General features: G+C 38.7%; 1 protein-coding gene across 10 annotated transcripts in view; it reads left to right on the plus strand.

Moving 5' to 3' along the window:
- The window catches only part of MAST4 (microtubule associated serine/threonine kinase family member 4), a 312,250-nt gene that overhangs the window by 250,680 nt on the left and 39,296 nt on the right, over positions 1–22,274 (plus strand). For all 10 annotated transcript variants that reach the window (XM_048502661.1, XM_048502662.1, XM_048502663.1 and 7 more), the window contains 6 exons: positions 2,213–2,288; positions 3,555–3,764; positions 13,183–13,284; positions 16,505–16,637; positions 19,470–19,537; positions 20,497–20,582. In XM_048502661.1, the coding sequence (XP_048358618.1) occupies positions 2,213–2,288; positions 3,555–3,764; positions 13,183–13,284; positions 16,505–16,637; positions 19,470–19,537; positions 20,497–20,582 (675 nt within the window). The remainder of the gene's footprint in view (positions 1–2,212; positions 2,289–3,554; positions 3,765–13,182; positions 13,285–16,504; positions 16,638–19,469; positions 19,538–20,496; positions 20,583–22,274) is intronic.

Raw genomic sequence — 22,274 nt, forward strand, 5'->3', positions numbered from 1 at the left:
TTATTAATTTAAAATATTCTTATTGTGCCAGTAGAAAGGCTTTTGAAATATTTGTAACCTTGGTTACATTCAGACATCTTATTTAAGTGCAGTTACATTTATTGCAGGGCTTATTCAGTTTGTTACAAGACTTGCCCATCTCTTCTTTCTCTTGGCCACGGAGAATCATGGCTAACAACCAGTTACCTGGAATGTATGAATGCCCGTGTTAATTGGAACTGAGCACTATCCCCCCACTAGGATTCTACACCAGGTTTAAACCCTGCATTTGTACTCAATGTGTAATCTGAATGAAACTTTTATCATGCATCGCTGTACCAAATGAAGTGAGAGAAATACAGTATGAGGAGCACGTGCAACCCTGACTGCAAACTGGATTTGTACTTAGTGTTACTTAAGCCAGAATAAATTATTCATACTTCTTAACTTTACAGTAGCTGCACTTTTTAATAATTTTCTTCCTTTAAAGTTTGGAGTTCATCATCATGATAGGTAATATAATCCCTAGTCATCATAATCATAAATCACATAATCGCTATACTGAAATATTGTATAGGATACTTTCTGAAAAAGATATCCATAGGATTCTTAAAATCCACTTCATAGATTTATTTTTTTAGCATTTCCTGAAACGAGAGCAGCGTGGCTGCCTTTCCTTCCCCAATTACTGCAGAAGAATTGAAATATATTCTGAATATGTTCCAGTTAATGTGCATTATGGGGATTGTGGTAAATCTGTATTCAGTTACACAGTAATATAATAAACTAAAACAGTAGCTTTCAGTTTGTGCAAGCCCAGACCAAGTCAGTCAATTACAACAAGCAAGCACCTGACTCCTGATACAGTCTTGCCCTTTACCTTAATCTCCTGCAGCCATGTAAACAATATGGAATTGTGGAGTTACGAAGGTCAGGTACTGTGATTTCAGTTTATGGTTAGGCCTCTACAAATACGGTATTTTCCTAGGTAGGTTGCTTTTTTCCCCTTTATCCTGAAGAAAAAAAAGTGGGAAGGGGCCATACTCTTAGTTTCTGAGAATAGAGGCATTCTTACATTAAAACATCACTTGAGTAGTTTGGGTGAAGCATTTAGTTTAAAACAAAACCTAGTAATCTTCCTATGTTTTAATCAATGCAACTTTTCTATTTGTGATGATTTTCACTGTTACTTGCACAATTTTTCCCTATAAAATATTGTGATATTACATAGGCTTTTACAGCCTGTGATTGCAGCAGACATTAGAAAGATTGATGGTAAATAAAGAAGACATTAGAGGATTTTCAGTAGATGAAGATTTAGTGATAGTTGCAATGAAACTTGTTTTTGGTTCATTCAAGCCTACCTATAAAAGTTTTCTATTCCAAAACAAGGCATGTTAGTACTGTGCTCATATTATGCACCTAATTTAGTTACCTTTTGGCAGAAAAGAATATTAGATTGTATGTAAATTATTTTTCTTTTTTTGTAAGGAAATAGGAATGTACGAAGTGGCTCTTAAAGAGAGCTTTGATTAATGTAGTACCTCTGCTATCTTGATTATTTAAGTTTGAGAGCCCTATAAATGATCACAAGTGTGGAGCTGTTTTATGGAAGCAGGCCCGGATGAGACTGAGCTGGAGGATGGAATGGTTAACCCATCATGGTCGCTCAAATATGATGTCAGAGTATAAACAATGAGAAACTTGCATTGTATGTGTGTTAGTCACATCTCTCCACATGGCCAGCATGCAATGTCACTTCTTGCCAAAAATCTTACTTAGCATCAAAATATCTGGTGTGGTGTTCCAAGATTTGTGGCAAACTCTGTGGTTTCACTATAGAGACTAGGTAACTCCTATAGCAACACCCCTGATGTTCTGACATTACTAACAGATTTTTGCCAAGAGCAGCATTGCATGCAAGTTTAACTCTGGCGCCTGTCCCAGGCTCTGCAATTGTTCCAAGCTAACAGGAAATGGCCTGGCCTCTCTAACTGATGAACTGTATGAAACAACCTGTAAATCTCTGTAAGCAAATAACCAAAGTTATTTAAAACCAAAGGTGAGGAATTTCTTCACATGCCTTCAAATTTTGTCAGTAAGTCAGTGTTTTATTTTGCAGTTAAAGAGTATGCTATACTAATGATGCTGACATTACAAAAAGACTAAACTTAAAAGCCCATTTTCATTTCACTCAAGACAAGTTTCAAGGGATAATTTGCTTTCTTTGCAGTCCTGGACGTTCTCCTGCCTGCTGTGACCATGAAATAATTATGATGAACCATGTATACAAAGAGAGATTCCCAAAGGTAATGAATAATATTAATGGTATCCACTATCTAACTTAACAAAAAGTTCAGGTTCTAAGGCTCAAGGTGTTCAGTTGTTATTTTGGGCAGATCACATTAACTTAACTAAGGCAAAGGTGCTTCATCTCGGTGTTAGTTTTCTTACTTAAACGTCAATTTAAAAACATTTATTGTCAGCTGGATACTTACCCAGTTGTGCAGCTGATCTGCTTTGGAACAATATTGTGCTGAGAATTGTTTTTATGATTTCTGCAGTAATTTTTGTTCTGCATTGAGCCAGTTCTACAGAGTACATGACTTCTAGGGAGCATGGTCAGAAAAGAAGATCCTATGAAAAAATTCTACATGGAAACCTAGTGAAGATGCGGCAGGCTTGGATACAATTCTCTTAGAGAAACTAGTTGTGGTGGGTTTTCTGGGCTCCTAGAGAAACTTATTGAAATATTGCAATATTGGGTCTTTTATGAAAGGGCTAATTCTTCTGTTTTCACAGACTAATGTTTAAAACATTATTTTTCAAATGTTTCATTTGTATTGATTTTTAGTGTAGCTGTTAGCTTAAAAGACCCAGTTTTACTTTTTTTCAACGATTCATTATATTTTTACTTCTAATTATTTTTGGCATGCATCGTGCCTAGTAGTAAATAGATTTACCTTTCACTGCTGATCTTGTAAAGACTGTAATATCAGAGCTCAGGATGATAGTCTGTTACAGTTGTACTCACTCTTGGACTTGTGGTTTTTTACGGTTAATTTACAGTTACCATCAACTAAAAGAACTACACTTACTTCCATACCTGATATGAGGCCTACACATTGGGGAGGCTCATAGGTCAGCTGTTCCCCCAGCAGCTATTTCATGCTAGGAACCACCTGCCAGCCATATGCCCCACAGGACAAGCCCCCCCTTCCCCAAAACTTGAGGCAGATTCCACTTTGGGAAATGGTGCTCAAAAGAACCTCAGGTTGTGTGCCAAGAACAACATGTAGCTCCTGAGCCTTTGAGTGAATATCTCTGGTCTATTGCAATATTTATTAATGTATCTTTCTGCTTTTATTAATAATCTTCTGACATGGTAATCCACTTTATGCTTTGTTATGTGTCATTCCTTATACAGGTTTTTGTTTGCACTATATTCTAGATTTTTAACTGTCGTCCTATTCCATTATTTATTGGATGTGTTATGTTGTCTCTGCGAGAAAGGTAGAGTATAAATGAGTAAATAAATACCTATTTTGATTATATCTTTAAAATATTTTGTCTAGGCTACAGCTCAGATGGAAGAACGACTTCAGGAGATTATTACCAACCATTCTCCTGACAATGTTCTCCCCTTGGCAGATGGAGTTCTTAGTTTCACCCACTATCAGATCATTGAACTGGCTCGTGACTGCTTGGACAAATCTCATCAGGGTCTCATCACCTCACGATATTTCTTTGAATTACAGCACAAATTAGATAAGCTACTGCAAGAGGTATGAATCACACAAAGGTTGTCTAAAAATCACTGAGATATGTTAGTTTAAGTACTGTTCAGAAGATGACATTCCACTGCATTTAAGTAAATATGTAAAACACCTGGTCAGTTCAATCGCTGCTGAAGAAAACTCTGTGGTAGCTCTTGAATAATTGCTTTGTAAAGCATTTAAACATACACAGTTATAACTTGTACGTCCCCATTGCGTGCCAGGTGGACAGTCTTCTACTTTCCTCTGTAGTGGGCAAATTGAATGTTATGTTCTAATTTAATCATAAGTATTTGGATGGGCCAGTGCGATGGTCATCCCACCCTCAGCCACCAAATGTGATATTCACTCTTTTTCTTTATAAATAGATACATACTGAGCGACAACTAATATTTGTTTTCTGTATTCTTCCCCATATGGCAGCTGACATCAGGAATATAAATTCCACCCCCCCCCAAAAAAACAACAACCCTTTATCTCCTTTTAGTAGCTTGTATGATATTATAAGGCAAAGTGAATGGCATATGGTCCTGAGGAAAATAGGGTAGGATACTAATGTTTCTCCAAACAAAGTAAGATTTTATCTATAAATGATAGGTAACTTTAAGGTTTCAAGCAAAATATTTACAAAATAAAATCAAACTGAGGGAACTCACTCAACAAAAAAATCACTCTGACACTTTTTGACAGCTTCTTTCTCTCATAGTTCTCTCAAGTCTTTATTTTGTCTAACAGTTTCTTGAGACTGACTTTCTCTGTATGCACTCTGATGCACTTATTCTCTCGCAAGCTTTGACCCTGTCTGACTTCCCATGCAGAAATACACTCTTGACTTTTGCTCGCAGAGAGTTTGGGCACACTTTGCCATGCTCGCACAACTCTTTGACTCTCGCTGACCAGAGCTTTGATACTCTAGGTCTTTTCACTCCGAAACCCTGTCACACTGTGCTAGTCCAGCACAGCCCTCTCCCTGCACACTCTAGAATCAACCAATCATATCGCTCTCTCATCCCCTTTTCATCCCCCTTTCTGTTTCCAACTCATCTCTCAGTTTAAAGTCACTCACACACATACACACACACATTAACATCATTCCAGACAGAAAGAAGACACTATGCCAAAGGAGAATTCTGCTGCTGTTGCCAACAGCAGAATTAGCTTACAAATTAGCCAAAGTGAGAAGGCAGACGTGAAAAAGGATATGGATAACTTTTATCAAAAAACTTGCACAATTTTTAATACAGAATTTTTTAAATGTATTGCTGTCCCTGTGGGAAAGAGATCTACTGCCCTTAAACAGTCCCGTCATTATGTCAAAACTACAGTTAGTAGTTGCACATGGGCACTAGATCTGATGGTGCCTGCGACATAAGATACTGTGCATGCTGCCTAGAGATGAGGGTATGAGCCAGGGTATACTTTTTTATGCATAAAATAAATAAATACAGGACATGCTCAACTTCCACAAACATTACATCTGATGTAGGACTTCCATTGTTATATGCATTTTAGTCCTGGCCAAAGTGCTTACTACAGTGTTGCATAAGAGCTTATCCCTGTGCTGAGAAGGGAAAAAATAACTTTAATTGCAAAATGCCCATTGAGAATAAGTTGTTGATTGTTTTAAGACGTTTGTTCACTTACCAAGTTCTTCACTTGAATACTTTTATTATGTTTCTTTTCTTCTAATAGCTAATTTGTCCTTGACAGTGCCACCTTCCACTTTGTAGCAACTTTTCGGGGGGGGGGGGTGTTCTGCCTTACTCTCTTAAGGTTAACCACTTAACTTGTTTTGGGTGCAGAACTAGAACCAGAATAATGAGACTGAGAAAGTGAGAACCATTATGCCAAATCAATGAGTGGACAGCCCAGGGGCGTAACGAGGCAGCCCTGGGCAAACACCAGAGTCTCTAGGCAAAACCTGAGCTGGATGCCCCCTTCACGGGCTGGCCACTCCACCAATTTCATTCAATTTTTTTTTTGCACCAGGACATTGGTGCCTGCAGGGGGTGCATTTTTAGACATATCAGCACCAAACTTTCAGCATATAATTAGGAGACTGTCCTTATGGACTCCCCAAGTTTGGTGAAGTTTGGTTCAAGGAGTCCAAAGTTATGGACTCCCAAAGGGGGTGCCCCATCCTCCATTGTTTCCAATGGGAGCTAATAGGAGATGGGGGCTACAGTTTTGAGGGTCCATAACTTTGGCCCCCCTGAACCAAACTGCACCAAACCTGGGGGGTATCATCAGGGCAGTCTCCTGATGAGACCCTGAAAGTTTTGAGACTGTGCCTTCAGAAATGTCTTCCCCCCAGCCTGCGACCCCCATGGACAGCAATACAGAAAACTCAATGCAGAACAAAGATTCTTGGGGCAGATTTCTGGGATAGCTGCACCAGGGGTGCATTTTTGGATGTAGTGCGGCACCGCCATAATTTCAGGGTATCATCTGGAAAGGCATGTCTTGATGGACCCCCAAGTTTGGTGCAGTTTGGTTTCTAGCGGGTCCAAAGTTATGGACCCTCAAAGGGGGTGCCCCATCCCCCATTCATAACTGCTAAGGAGATGGGGCTACCCCTTTGAGGGTCCATAACTTTGGAACTCTAGAACCGTAAATCCCCTGCACCAAACCTAAAAGGGTGCCGTATCCATTCCCAGATGATACCCTGACATTTTGGTGCCGATACATTCAAAAAAATGCACCCCCTGCAGAGAACATCCTAGAAATTTGCCTTAAGAATCTTTGTTCTGCATTGAGCCTTTTGTATTATATCAATAGGAAGTTACGAGACTGTGAAGAACTTTGACAGTTCTAGAAGGCACAGTCGCTTTAGCAGAGATATCATCAGTTCAGACTGCCCTAATGATACCCCCCCAAGTTTGGTGCAGTTTGGTCTCAGGGGGCCCAAAGTTATGGACCCTCAAAGCTGTAGCCCCCATCTCCTATTAGCTCCCCATTGGTCTAATGGAAGATAAGCACCCCTTTTGGGAGTCCATAACTTTGGACTCCCTGAACCAAACCTCACCAAACCTGGGGAGTATCATTAGGGCAGTCTCCTGATGAGACCCTGAAAGTTTTGAGACTGTGCCTTCAGAAATGTGGCCCCCCCTCCACAGCCTGCAACCCCTATTGACAGCAATGCAGAAAACTCTCCTGATGATACGCTGAGATTTTGGTGCCGCTAGCCTAAAAACGGCGCCCCCTGCAGGCCAAAAATGGAAAACCACTAAAATACCCAAAAACGAACCCAGCATTTTGATGCCCCCCCCCACAAGGTGATGCCCTGGGCAGCTGCCCACCTTGCCCAATGGGCATTACGCCAGTGGGACAGCCACAGATAAGTTACTTAGGAGCAGTTCATCAAATGTTATTCAAGTTCTGAATTATATGTGTAGCTAAATGTACATTTATTTGGAGATCTAATACTTTTACTCAGTATATATTTTACTCCACTGATCATATAGTCTATGTGCACATTTTTGAATGCTTGATATCTTAATAGATTTGAGGTGGTAGTGTTGGACCATCCCTCTACTGGAGAACGTAGAAAAGACCTGTCACAGCTGTTAGTTAGCTGTGGTTAGAATTCTGTATTAAGTGGTCTCTTATTCAGTTACTCCTTAAATCATTATAATGGGCCTTTATTTTAATTTAATGTTTGATTCCATCGATGCTTCCTGAGGTTTTCATTACGGTTAAATTATTGTCCATTACACTGTAAGTAATAAGCGCTACTGAGGTTTTTTTTAATTGTTTTGAAATGTATGACATAAATACATAAAGATGCACTGTCTTTACTTGAAAGGATGACAGAATGAGCTTAAGAAGACAATCCCTAAAATCAGTTTTGCACACAGGGCTTTTAAAATTACCGTGGATACTTGTAGCATACATGCAAATATAAGATCACTACTTCTTTTTCTTGGCTTCACACCTTGGGGAAAAAAAACCTAGCCTCCTTTTGGTCAAAAACAAAAGTAGAATTCATGTGTAATCCTTTTGACTGCCTGGAAAGTTGATGTTCAAGGAAAATGTTACATATGATTTAAATATGTAACCGGGCCTTTGGAGAGCCCAGCCGCCGATAACGTTCCGCCCTCCCCCCCTTGCTAGTAGGGTCCCCTAACATCACTGGGACCCCTCCTCATTTTGTGGAAGAGGGTGTTATAAGGGTCTTGTGGGCCCTATTTTAGAATGTACCTGTTTTAAGATTTTTATGTTTTGTATGATTTTGTGTTGTTCACTGCCCTGAGCCCTTCGGGGATAGGGCGGTATAGCAAGTTTAATAATAATAATAATAATAATAATAATAATAATAATAATAATAATAATAATAATAATAATAATAATAATAATAATAATAATAATAATAATAATAATAATAGAAGCAAAAATACTCTGGGACTTTAGAATACAAACAGACAGACACCTGGCACACAACACCCCAGACATAACAGTGATAGAGAAAAAACATGTTTGGATCATATAGATGTTGCTGTGCCAGTTGACAGCAGGGTAGAGGACAAAAGAGCTGAAAAAGATCACAAAAAATACAAGGACCCACAAATTGAAGTTGAACGATTGTGGCAGAAACGAAGAAGAGTAATCCCACTAGTAGTCGGTGCTATGGGAGGAAGCCCAAGAAATCTTGAAAAAGATCTGGAAAGCTCTAAAACTTGGACAGAACATCAACCACATGCTGCAGAAAGCAGCACTTCTAGGAACTGCACACATTCTACGCAAATACCTCTAATATCCTAGGTCCTTGGGAAGGACTCGATATTCAGAGATGAATTCCAGACACTTGTGCTGTGTTGTTATGTGTATAATAATACACACACACACACACACACACACACAATAATAATAATAATAATAATAATAATAATAATAATAATAATAATATATCCATGTCTTCTCCTGGTTCTAGAATAATATGAAGAATTCATATCTATGATAGCAAACAGAACAAAACATAGAGCTGCAGTTTTAAAGAGTATTTTCAGGAATAATTTTGGTGGTGTTAAATTATGGATGACGTTTCGTTCCAAAGTACACCTGTATACAATATCCTTGGGCTCACACAGAGTTTTATGATTGTCATTTATGTACCTTTATTCTCAAGTATGAAAACTATCTTTTGTGCTATCTCGTACAATGTTCATCTTAAGCTTAAATCTTTGCAGGAATGCCTGCTGTTTGTTGGAACTAAATTGTGGGAACCCACTTTGGGTTTCTGATGATACATTCGTTGTCAGTTCCCAGCTGTGACATTCAGTAGATAGCCGTCTCCTGCTGCTTGGCACATTGTGATTGCTTTACATGGCTGGGGAAAGTTATGAGGTGACTGAGCAGCTTGATTTAGCTGGCACTTTTGTAGTCCTAAGGTCAAGGTCAATTTGAGTTTAATGTTTTCTTGCAGCACCTTATTTTACTTTCATGGAATCTTTTGTTCATGTTCATTAGGTGCAAGGCTAAACCTTAGATAGAAATTGAGATACATCCAGCATACCAATGTATGTCAGACATCTCTACAACATATACAATGCAACTAATTCCCTAAGTTATGCAGTATTATTATACTTCAATACATTACCTTTGAACAACTACATTACCTTTGAACAACTACATATATCTCTCAATCTTAATATTCAACGTGTTTAGCTTTTTATTGGTTTATCTGCAACTCATGAGTTTAAAAAATGTTATGAAAAGTAAATTTCTTGCCATTCAAAGAATTTATAACAATTGTAACCTGTTTGTTTGATTCAGCTTTGCTCTCATGAATATCCATCTAGTATAGTTGAGAATAAGTAGTGGATGCAATTTGAACTTTATCCTGCAGCTTCTATTATTCTAACAAAGAGGTGCCTTTTTGAGACAGGAACAAAGAAACGTCAATATCTTTTAGCTGAAAGAAGCGACATATGGCTTCTTTGCATTCATTAGGTCTCTGAGAGTCTATTCTTTGTTACTAGACAAAAAAATTTGAGAGAATTCAGAATGCAATTCAGAAACTCTTATAAAATTCTTTCCCAACCCTTTTGAAGAAAAGTGTTCTTTTGTTCCTGTTCTTTTACATTATCATTTCTTTTCCCTTTCTGATTATCTACAGAATGTACTCGTAGCTTAATTGGCTACTGTCCCCCCCCCCCCCCAAAAAAAGTGCTTTTCTATTCTATAGATAAGGAGGTGAAATATTTATTCGTTATGCATCTAGCTGAAAATGTAAAAGATATTTGCTCTGGTCCTTCAATGGCAGACTGTGAGTCAAAACAAGCACATTGCCAGATGTGGTCTGTGGATTGCTGAGTGGTGTTTTAAATACAGTTGTGGGCCAGGCCTGTGCATTTACTTGCAGGGATAAATGGTTCATCCTAAGCACTCTGAATGAAGGAAAGTCTAAAAATGTAACAAGTGGTAACTGATTTGCACTATCAGCATTCACAGTGCAAATCACGCTGATGGTAGGCAGCTGATCCAGGCTCCCTTTTTAGCTCTAGAGCGGTAGCATGTTTGTTGCAGCAGTATTATGTAGGATCCTAATGAATGTTACCTTAAATGTGTTATTCGTTAAGGTTCTACTAGAGCAGGGGTCTGCAACCTGTGGCTCTCCAGATGCTAATGGACTACAGACCAATTGGCCATGCTGGCAGGGGCTGATGGGATTTGTAGTCCATGAACATCTGGAGAGCCGCAGATTGCAGACCCCTGTATTAGAGTGTAGTTTAACTCTTTTAGTCATTTGTTTCGTGATTTATTAAAATTGTGCAAGAATGATTTTCAAAAGAAGAGTGAACAATGAAGATCAAAATAATAAAACTAAATCAGAAGGACTAACTACACCAGTGGTGGCGAACCTATGGCACTCCAGTTGTTCATGGGCTACAATTCCCATCAGCCCCTGCAAGCATGGCCAATTGACTATGCTGGCAGGGGATGATGGGAATTGTAGTCCATGAACATCTGGAGTGCCATAGGTTTGCCACCATGGCACTACACCATTGTTGCATTGGTCCACACTACAAGATGTTACCTTTCCAGCTGAAATCCTCCATCTGTCAAAGTCTACTTTTTCCAAGAGTCCTCACGGACAGACAGCATTTGTAGCCCATAAAGCTGGTTCAAAATCAAAAGGTCCAAGGGTGGATCAAGGAACCATAACTTAGGCACCAAGGTCAAAACTGGACTGAAAATGCTGAACTTTATGGCTAAGGGTCTGAGTATCCTGAGCACATTTGGCTTGTGATGTCAATTAACAATGTAACCCTTTTACTAGCAACGTGACTCAAGAGGGTCATAGTGACATAGAATTGCAGGGGCTTATCAGTTGCTAAGCCTGCCCAGTTCTCAAAGGTGTGGAAACTCATGATTTCATCTTTGCTCAATTGGATGGAATATGGCTCCACTTTTCTTAACCTTGGTGAGTAGAGGTGAGTCAGGAAGATAGTTCCTCCCAGCACCTGGGTTCTTATCTAAGTTCCAAAAAGTTACAGTTTGCTGAATCTCAAGCAACAGCACAGTTGTTTTCCAGTTTAAAACTAGAGTGGGTTAAATATTTCCGTAAATTTCTTCAAAACTGCAAGTGGCATATATTGCTGGCAGGCATATATATAACATACTATTTGTAGGCCACCCTTCCTTTTATGAACTCGTTTTAAGTTTTTAAAATTCACATACATAATTCTGTTATTCACATTAAACACTGTCTTCAGTGTTTGTTTTTTAAAAATTAGCAAAGTGGGATGTTTTTTAAAGTGGGATGTTTTTTAAAAATTAGCAAACTGTTTAAGCTATTTTCTAACATACACAAAAAAATAATTATACTTATTGAACTAGTTACGGAACCGCCATCTGGCAATATCTGTCTGGCAGTATTTATATTTTTCTCTTTGTAATTCATGATTATTAAATTATTTAAAAAGAATTTTTGTGTTTGGAACCACTTTGAACTTTTTTGGAAAAGTGGCAAACAAATCAACATGTGGTAGCAAAGAACTTAATAAGGTGACAATCATTACCACCTATTTATGAAACAAGGGTAAGCTATCCCTCTGAGCCATCCATGATTCTGCCATTACATGTTTTAAACTTAAATCGGTGTGCCAGTTTGAATAAATATTGAATAGATTCATTCATATCTTTTTATTTTTGGGATAGTGCCAACCTTCAACATATTGGTTGTTGGTAGATTTTTTTGGTCCCATACAAGCATTTTGGTCCCATACAAGCATTTGGTCCCATACAAGCATCTTATTATCCTACTGCTGTTTTTAAAGGTTTTAACCATATTTATTTGTGCGGAGATTCATGTTGTACACCGCCCAGAGCCCCTTGGGGATGGGGCGGTATAAAAGTTTAAATAATAAATAAATAAATAAATAAATAATAAAATTCTCCACAAGAATTGCGTTTGGTGCCTGGCTCAACATTGTAGAGCCTTTTCTACCTCATTTCATACATTTACGGAACAAATCTCTAGCACCCCTTGGATACATTTACACATTAATACTATACATGGACTTCCTGTTGTTCCAGTTCAGGAGAAGAATTAGAAAATTTGTACAAAAAGTTTGGTTCAGTGTTAATACAGTAGACTCTGCAGAATTTAGAACTAAAAATAGTTTCTGAACTTCTTATCTTCTAATTTACTTGACCAGCCTGTCATAATTCAGGCAATTACAGAAGATAATGCTGAAGCATGTTCTGCTTTAACCTTTCTGTAGTCAAAAGCTTTCATTATTCAGTTTATCTTTCTGATGCAGAGGAGGCCGAGAAAATAGATTATTTATTCCGCTATCAGATAGCAGTGATCTTTCAGAGTCAATGTAGCCTTTGGATTATTATGTTTGTTCTTTTGAAGGGTTTTCCTTTTGAAATTAATATTTCTGTCTGATCCCTTCTTTAAAGTATGAGAGAAAAATTAGGTTTATTCTTACGAAAGTCACAATAGCTAAGTTTGATTCCTTCGTTGCAGTCTGGATCCAGGTTTATTTTGAATTGCAATTGTTTGGGATAAGTCATCTTCTACCCCAAATTCTGCTGGTGCCCAGTTTTTCCAAATTTTGCTATAGCAGGTGGGAAAATTGGACCCAATATGTGCTGTGCTATCTATAGCTGTTTCCTGCAGAGTTGATCACTTTTGAAGTTTATTATAACAAATAAGCTATTTAGAGGTTTCCCTAACTGGCGTGTTTGTTAATTGATGTACTGTCTATATTGATTACCTCTGTAAGTTTGTCTCTCTTCTATGAAACTTGTGAGTACCGTTTTGTGCTGTCCTGATCAACCTAGTTGAATTGAACTGAGGTTATGATGTTGGGAGAAACACAGTTAACTTTACGTATCGTATTTGGTTTGCTACACTAGAGCTTTTACTGTGTCCATTTTTAGTATTAAGCCTGTTTTTGCGCCTCTTCTTTGACAGGCTCAAGAAAGATCAGAGAGTGGAGAGCTGGCGTTTATTAAGCAACTTGTTCGAAAGATTCTTATTGTCATTGCTCGTCCTGCTCGTTTACTTGAATGCTTGGTAAGATTATCCTTACTTTAATCAGTTTGGAAATCTAGATTGTTGTGGAAGGTAAATTGAAAGAGGAGGGGCATGTTAAACTTTGAACTGCTGTTTTTAGAATTCGGTATTACAATTGGAAGTCTGGGGAGGACTCACAGGGGGACGAGGGTCAGAAAGAGTCTGATTTACACATTCTCTTGTTACGCTCCATCCTTGTTTGCAGCTTCTTGCCTTTCCTTCTCACCCATCCACCTGCACACGTGCCCTTTTTTTTCCCCGTAGCTGGGCAGCCTCTGTCCCCACTCACCTTTTATGTTTCCCCTTTATGTTTCCCTTTTTCCACCTGTTCTGCTCTGAAGCTTTATCTTCTTTCTGTCCTATCTTTTATGTCAGCTGTGCTCACCCACTCATCTCTCCTCCTTATTGCTGGCTTTCTGCTGCCCCTCCGCCATCATTGGTTATCTTCTCTGTCTCCTCTCTATCATCAGTTTTCTGTTTGTATGGGCCCTCATTGTTGGTGTGGCACCCTCCCACTTCCCCACATCCTTGGCCAAGTTATTCCCTAGTTCCCGCCAACTCTTGGTATAGTGCTTGCCCACTGGCTCCCTGCCTATCCTCAGCATAATGCCTGCTTACCTACTGCACCACAAGGCTTTTCAGTGTTTAATGCTGCTGCTAAACTGCCTGAAGCCCAGAGGGGACTGCATTGTCTGCTCTTCCACAAAAATCACTGTGTGTATGGGGTGGGGGGGAATGGGCGTAGTTCTCCCTCACTTTAGCCCCTTCTGCAAATGCAGAATAATGCACTTTCAATCCATTTTCAATGCACTTTGCAGCTGGATTTTACTGTGCGGTATAGCAAAATCCACTTGCAAACAATTGTGAAAGTGGATTGAAAGTGCATTATTCTGCATGTGCGGAAGGGGCCTATGGCTCTGAGCTTTCCAACAGCGGACGGTTGTTTCTCCTTTACCTACTAACGGGGTGCCCTCCTTGAGAACAGCGCTGGTCTGGTATTAGGCACACACATCCTAGCACATGGCCATATGGATGGGACTGTACGTTTGTTATAAACTACAACCCTTCCCCTCCGATACCAGGTGTTCTAAAGTCAAGTTCACTTTGGGTTCAAGTGAATTTTGTCATGACCAAGTAGAACACAGGTGTCAAACTCATGCCCCTCCAGATGTTATGGACTACAGTTCCCATCATCCCTTGCCAGCATGATGCTGGCAGGGGATGATGGGAACTATAGTCCATAACATCTGGAGGACTACGAGTTTGACACCTATGAAGTAGAATATGGAGACCACTGAGGCAGGAATTGCATATAACATGTAATTGCATATAATTGCATATAACACTGAAGATTTATTTATTTACAGTTTGGTTTCAAAGAACAGATCAGTAGCACAGGTCTCCAGATAGTGGAGAAACCTGGCTAAGGTGCACAAATTTAAGCTATTCATAGCTTTAGAGTGCAGTTTGAATTTTCTTTAATGCTTTCAGGCACAGACAGGGTTTTACTAACTAGTCACTAGGCTGGAATCTCTCACACACACACGATTCCACCAGTCTGCTCATTACCAGAGACAGATCTAACTATCAAGTACCATATTCTCTCACAGAAAAAGAGCTAAAGAGCTCTGCCACAGTATATAGGCAGAGCTGTCCTTCTAACTGTCTTCCATTTCACTGGAGCAGACCCAGACCACCACTACTCTCTCCCTGACGCAGGTCTGAACTGTCTCCTACTGTGCTTCTCGCTAGCATGTGATCCCCCTTCTGAAAGATGATTGGATGCTGGAACAGCATTCCTCTAGGCTCAGCTGAATGGCTGTTTTTCTGTTCAGGGGCTGGGCAACCTCCTGTCCGTCACAGGAAGTCTGGAAAGGGAAGACTGGCACAGTGAGCTGTAATCTTATATAAGCAGGCACAGTGGCCAGCTACAATGCCTTACCAAAATGCCCTGCACCCTGAATGAGAGCATAAGACACGATTATTTTGGAGACACAACATGGCTGAGGAGATTAAAGAAGCAACTGCTTTCTTTGGATTACCCTGGCCTATTTAAGGAGGAAAGTCCCATAAGATAGCTTTAGTACTTCATTATTTTCTACCGTCCGGCTTTGGTATTTTGACTCATATGTCCAAATAGATTTTGGGCAGCTGTTAACAGGACAGAAATGAATTTGTTTCAGATTTAGGGATGTGCTCTTAGCGATGTGGGACACCTAAAATGAAGTAGCAGCTGGGGTGCATTACCATCCACACCACTGCTATAACAGCTGTGAGGCAGCAAGTGTGAAACTGGATCCTTTAATGCACAGGTGTCAAACTTGCGGCCCTCCAGAGGTCATGGACTACAGTTCCCATCATCCCCTGCCAGCATGATGTTGGCAGGGGATGATGGGAACTGTAGTCCATAACGTCTGGAGGGCCACGAGTGGGAACTGAAGTCCATAACATCTGGAGGGCCGCGAGTTTGACACCTGTGCTTTAATGCAATGGCCTTCAACCCATGAGCTGGGTGCAAAGTTCAACTTGCTTAATTGCAGCCTACATTTTTTTCTGGTTTTTTTAAAAGGATCTGGTGCTAGTTTGAATCTGTAGAGAGCATACATGTTAATGTACATGTTAATAAGAGAGCATACATGTTAATAAGAGAAACAGGATGACAACATATGGTCATTCAGTGATCAAAGAGTTCTTTAATTGCATTGACCCTTGTCTCATTCCTGACTCTGACATAGCTTCATGTTTGCATTTCCTGCCCCTGACTCTCTTGCTCTGTAGCTTATGGCTCGTGTTCTATCCACAATGAAATTACCCTTTGCCTCTCACATCAGTCTGAAAACATGTCGGCCCCATGTTCAGTGTGTCTGAAAAGGCAGAAGATCATGTCTCATATGTGGTGCAGGCATGTTACAGTTCAGTTCTTGGTTCCTTCTTCTTGTTTTTGACAGTCACTTGGAAGACTTCATTCCATGAAATTGTAGCTTATTTTCCTCATTTGGACCACTCCAGTTTTCCTTTCTTCCTTGCCTCTAAGGCCTAAATGGCATTTGTGATTTCAAAATGGTTGGAGTTGGAGTGGTGGTGCAGCTGACAATATGTGATGCTTCTGACCCGAAGTTTCAGAATTGTTTTCATAGGGCTCACAACCAAATGAAGTGAATTGTTTCTCTCTGTAGAAATAAAGCAATCTTTGTAATAAAAGTTGTCTTCCTCCTTACAGGAGTTTGATCCTGAAGAATTTTATTACCTTTTGGAAGCTGCAGAAGGGCATGCTAAAGAGGGCCAAGGCATTAAAACTGACATTCCTAGATACATTATTAGCCAGCTGGGGTTAAATAAGGATCCTTTAGAAGGTATGAGAATTTCATGGCATAATATCCATCCTTACATCAAGGTGAGGGGATGTTGTTGGGTGGGTTGTCCTGTTCATTTCAACATTGATAGGTTTTGCATCATCCTATACAGTTTATTTATTAAAATGTTTTAATTTTTTGCTTCCATCCACAAGCGATTCCCAAAGTGCTAAAATTCAGTCAGAAAGTAATAAATAACAAAAAAAACCAAGTAAATGGTTCCATTTTTATCAATTGTTTAACAAATAAAAAGCAGCATTGGAGACCACAAAAGGATTTTAGAAATATGTAAGGCAAAAGGGGGGTAAAACATGCAGCCAGTTCAAGAGAAGACACTGATAAAAGATGAGAAATCCAAGCTAATCAATACCTTTAACGAAAAAAGTGGCAATAATGCACTTACAGTTCAGACAGAAGCAAGGGAACCTGCAGGTATGGTCAGGTCTTGGGCCAGCATAGTAGGACCATGCTGATTCAAGGTAATGCAGGGGTATAGCAAAGTATACTTGAACAATTTAGATAATTTTAATGCCATTAATTTAAAGATCCTAAAAAGGCTTGGCACCACATAGTATTAATTGAAGGAATAGCAGAATTGATTAAAAGAAACTTACTGTGCAATCCAGAACGAGCTTCTGCCACTTAGGACACTTTCAGGTCGGAAATACCACCTCCCAGAACCACAGACTTAAGTCTTTTTGTACTACAGGCTTTCCTGGGGGAGTAAAGGTTTTCCCCTCCTCTCCCACACCTGCTCCGCTGGTTGCCTCTTTGGAGACAGAGTGGCAGAGCCATCCCTGGCTGACCCTCTACTGCCACCCACCCTTTTGATTGGGCTGCCTGTGTTTTTAAAAAATCAGATTCTTTTAGTTATCTTCATGTTTGTATTATACTTAATATAAAATGATAGCTGTTTATATTTTAAAATGCACTAGAAATATACAAACTTGTTATTAACCTACACAATAAAAAATGAATAATGGCCATTTGTCCAACGAGGTCTTTTCGATGAAAAGATGAAAGCACGAGGGATAATTAACTTCTGACATAAAGGAATGAAAACGAGATAGTGTCACTTTTTGTATTGCCTTCTTTCTACAGTACCAAGGGACTTGTAATCAGAGGTCTAGATGGGGCCATCCTGAATGTCACCTGGGTCATATTTGTGAGCCAGATTGGCGATCTTGAATGTTTATATTATATTCTCCATCTGAACTTCACAACATATTTTGTTCAGAATTATGAGTATTGGTGAATGTGCCAACAAAAGAGCATGGATGCTGAATTTCTCTCACAAGGCAAAACACTATTTTGCCTAGTAAACTTTTTTTAAAGAAAAATGTTTTAACCCGTCATCATAAGAGAAGACAACATTGGTTATGCAGGTTTCTAGACCGCACATCTACTTTTGCTTGAGTAGTGAGATTGTTCATGAAATATAGGGCTGGTCCTCCTCGGCAGACTATGTATCGTGCAAGGTAATGTCTCTAAGAGTAGTTATAGGCAGACATAGTTAATAAGTACAACAGAACATTTCCAAAGACAGTTTCTACTGATAGGCACATTAATATCCTCTCTTCCTGTTGTTAGGATCAGCTAAGATCTGTTGAACCTTTTAGGTAAAAACCAATGAATTTACATGCCATGGCTAGATCTCTCTAACAAGGCAGTGTATTTTATTTAATAACTCAAGCTTTTAAATAATAGCTTTTAAAATTCATGCTGCTTTCTTCATTAGAAAGTGTGAGTCTGACCAGTTTTCTGAAGCCAGACTGTGAATAAAACAATTGAATAAAAGACTAAAATGCAAAAGGCTCATTTTCAGTTGAAAGCAGGTTTGCCGCTTTACATCTCAATGAAACTTGGTTTCGATCAATTGTATTCAGGATTGAAGTCTTTTACTTTTTATTTATTTTTTGCTGTGGTATCTTTTCTGCAAGTGAAATGATGCATGCAGTTCTTAGAGATAATGCCAGATAAACCTATACTGTACTTGAAGCAATAGCACAGTAGATTCATCATTTACTGGAGTCTGGTCTCTGTATTTCAGAAACATTCCCTGGGGAGAACTGTTTTCCCATGGCTTTTACATTACCATCTTTACCTTTTTGAATCATGAGTCTTTAGAAATGGTTTAAATCAATGAAATAAAAGGCAGATGTTTAATGGTATTTAGATGAGTTTTAAAAAATGCCTTCAAGCATTGCAAAATGGCTCCTTAACTCCTTGCTTCAAAAGCTGACTCTTGGTTTCATTCCATTACTACCTACTGTTTACAAATAATGTGTATTTCTCAGATAATGGTTATTTTGCAAAAATAATGTTTAAAACTGAGTCATTTTAATTTTCTATTTATGAATATAATTTGTGGCCTGAGAAGGCTGTCAAAATACATTATAGTGGCTCAGTTCCTGCAAAGACAAAAATCTCTTTCAGCATTTTGACTACACGAGCCCATATTTATAATTTGCTAGTAAATTTTACCTTGCTGATAGAGGTAGTTTTAAGTTTTACCTTGCTGATAGAGGTGGTTTTAAGAAGCAAAATGATTTGGTTATGATTTTATACATACACATATAAACCCTAACCGTATGCTAATGAGTTCTTCTACACTTTTGCTTTTCTGGAATGGTTCTCTTTTGATTTTTAAAGCAAAATAGTAGTCTATGTGCCCATACAATGTGACTTTGAACCCATTTATTTTCTCTGAAAATAAATGAGACATTTATTCTCTGGAGCCACTTTGAGAACTGGCTGACCACATATACTTTAGCGTTTTAACGTGTGGACAAACTGTTTATTGAAATAGTTTTTGTCTTTTTTTATTTGTAGAAATAGCTCAGCTAGCTAACTATGACAGTGGGGCAGCAGCAACTCCAGAAACGGATGAATCAATTAGTGTAAGTTTTTTTTGTTACATTGGGTTATGTTTTATTAAACTGAGTTTAAAACAGTGGTTCTCAACCTTCCTAATACCACAACCCTTTAATACAGTTCCTCATGTTGTGGTGACCCCCAACCCTAACATTTATCCATTTTACAGATGGAGAATACTGATGCAGAGAGTCTTAGGCGACCCCTGTGAAAGGGTCGTTCGACCCCCGGGTTGAGTACCACTGGTTTAAAATAAATGCTTAACTATAGTGTTTTAGCAAGTTATCTTGTAAGACTGTTTTATTATCCATTTCAGATCTATATTGAAATTGTGAAACAGTCACTATCGTTGCTCTTATTGGAAGGATTTAGTTGTAGTCAAAGATTCATTTCTTTTCATGGCACATTATATAATTTGACTGTTTAACAATAATGTAAAATGAAGTAATAATATTGAAAGAGAGTGGGTAAAATATACTTGTACTAAAAGTTTGTAAATGATTTTTTTTGCAATTTTCCTCCTTTATCTCTTAAAAAATGAATGAAATTTGTGCAATTGCAAGCAGGCAAATGATGACCTAAAGCACCAATAAATGTTAAGCCATTCACAGAATTCCACTTTTAGATTAACAGGTTTTGTGAAAAACTGAGATCTCTAAACAGTATTTTAAGTAAATGATTTTAAAGGAAATTAACAGATTTCAAAGGAACAAAGTTTTAAAGGAAGTTAGAAATATCCTAAAGAAAAGAATTCCAAAAACTTGCACGTGTTCCTGTGATGGAGGTGGTCAGTTGTTTTCTTAATGATAATGCTGATGATACCCTGTTGAATGACAACATGTCTGTTAAAGGCCCAGACTTTAAAACTTGCAGCTGATTGGCTAACGCTATACTACTGCCACTTTTAATGTTTCCATTCTATACTGCATATTATAATATTCTGGGACGATCATAACTTGATCTCTTCATCTTATTTATTTTGAAGAGTTCCAATACATCTCTTAAACTTCGGCGGAAGCCTCGTGAAAGCGATTTTGAAACCATTAAACTTATTAGTAATGGAGCATATGGGTGAGTATATGAGACTCTCATAGTTTTAGCTTTATTTTCCATATTTTATATATCACAAAATATGCTTTTACATCAATGTTATATACTCAATGTAATTTTTTCAACATTAACAAAATCATTTATGTATCGTCAAAGGCTTTCACAGCCAGTCTCAACTGGTTGTTGTGCTTTCCGGGCTGTGTGGCTGGGGTCTGGTAGATCTTGTTCCTAACGTTTCTTCTGCATCTGTGGCTGGCATCTTCAGAGGTGTGTCACAGAGAGAAGTGTGTTACAGTGTGTTACACTTCTTTCTGTGATACCCCTCTGAAGATAACAGCCACAGATGCAGGCGAAACATTAGGAACAAGATCTACCAGACCATGGCCACACAGCACGGAAAGCACAACAACCAAAATGACAAATAGACATAAATAAATGAATAGTTCAGAAGAGTAGATTTTAACAATGATGCTGTTTATAATCTTCAAGCTCTCTATACTTGCATGGCAATGTAAGAAATGAACAGATATAATTAGATCCAAACAACAAACCTTGTAAAAATAGTGTTTTTTTCAGCCTAATCAGCTGCTTTTGAAATGAGGGTTTCCCCATATTTCTCATTTTACATGTGAGGAAGTGCCCTGATAAGCCCAGCCACCATTTTCCCTGTTCCTGCTTCTGGGTCAAAAGGTTCTTTATCACCTTTATCTTTCTTTTCTTTTCTTTTTTTGAGGTTTTTCCCCCCATGATAGACCAAGGGTTCAGTTTGTTTGTTTTTAAAGAGGCCCATCAATGTCTAAGAAATGCCTGTAGAAGAGTGGGTGAGATTACTCCTGCATGGGTGGGTAGGGCTGGGAGGAGCAGAGAACCAGAACCAACCCAAACATACACTGGTCTAATGCATTGTCGAAGGCTTTCACAGCCGGGTCTGCTCGGCCATCCCTGCTCAGGCAGGGAAAAAGTCATGCCTTACCTGCTTTTAGGAACCACGAGTCTTCTCTGATCTGTGGCACAGTGGCTGCAGGGGAGGGGGAAAGGTGACTGCAAGCGAAAATCTATCCCAGAGAAAATGTAGGCTCACTGCAGGTAAAACACAAGTGCACAAATGGCCTGTGTTATTTTTCTGAGGGCATAAAAAGGCAGCGTTTGAAGTTGAAGTCTAATATATTGCAGATTACTTGTAGATTAAGACAGACCCTTTGAAACAAGGTTTTCTTGTGTATAGTTTCTAGAGAGGCTTCCTGTTTAAGAAAGTGGCTATGAAGAGTAGCAGGTGTAGCTAAGAACAAGCTGTAGAATGTTTTGTTTGTTTCATTTTTCCCTATGTGTGTTTAACGTGTGGTGATGGATAGCTGCATGCCATACACATCATTATTTAGGAACGGAGCCCTAAGCCCAGTGTACAACCTCAGTTCAGAATCATTAAATGATAGTGTCTAATGTTCACCATTTATTCCAGTAATAGTTATTAGCAGTGAGTTTAAAAGGTCACCATTTTGGTCGTCAGCATTGTTCTGTCAAGGAAATTACTTCAGTTGCTCTGAATTGAAAAAGTACCACAATAATACCTGAGTGCTTAAGAACTTTAGTATAATTAAACAATAAATGCCTGTTTCTTTTGTGAATGCAAAGCAGTAAAGTGCTTCATAGGCACTTAATTTTTTATTACTAGTATAAGCTGAAAATAAAGTTAATGTTTTTGTGCAACAATAT

Source organism: Sphaerodactylus townsendi, linkage group LG07 (genome assembly GCF_021028975.2).
Source record: "Sphaerodactylus townsendi isolate TG3544 linkage group LG07, MPM_Stown_v2.3, whole genome shotgun sequence".
Lineage (NCBI taxonomy): Eukaryota > Metazoa > Chordata > Lepidosauria > Squamata > Sphaerodactylidae > Sphaerodactylus > Sphaerodactylus townsendi.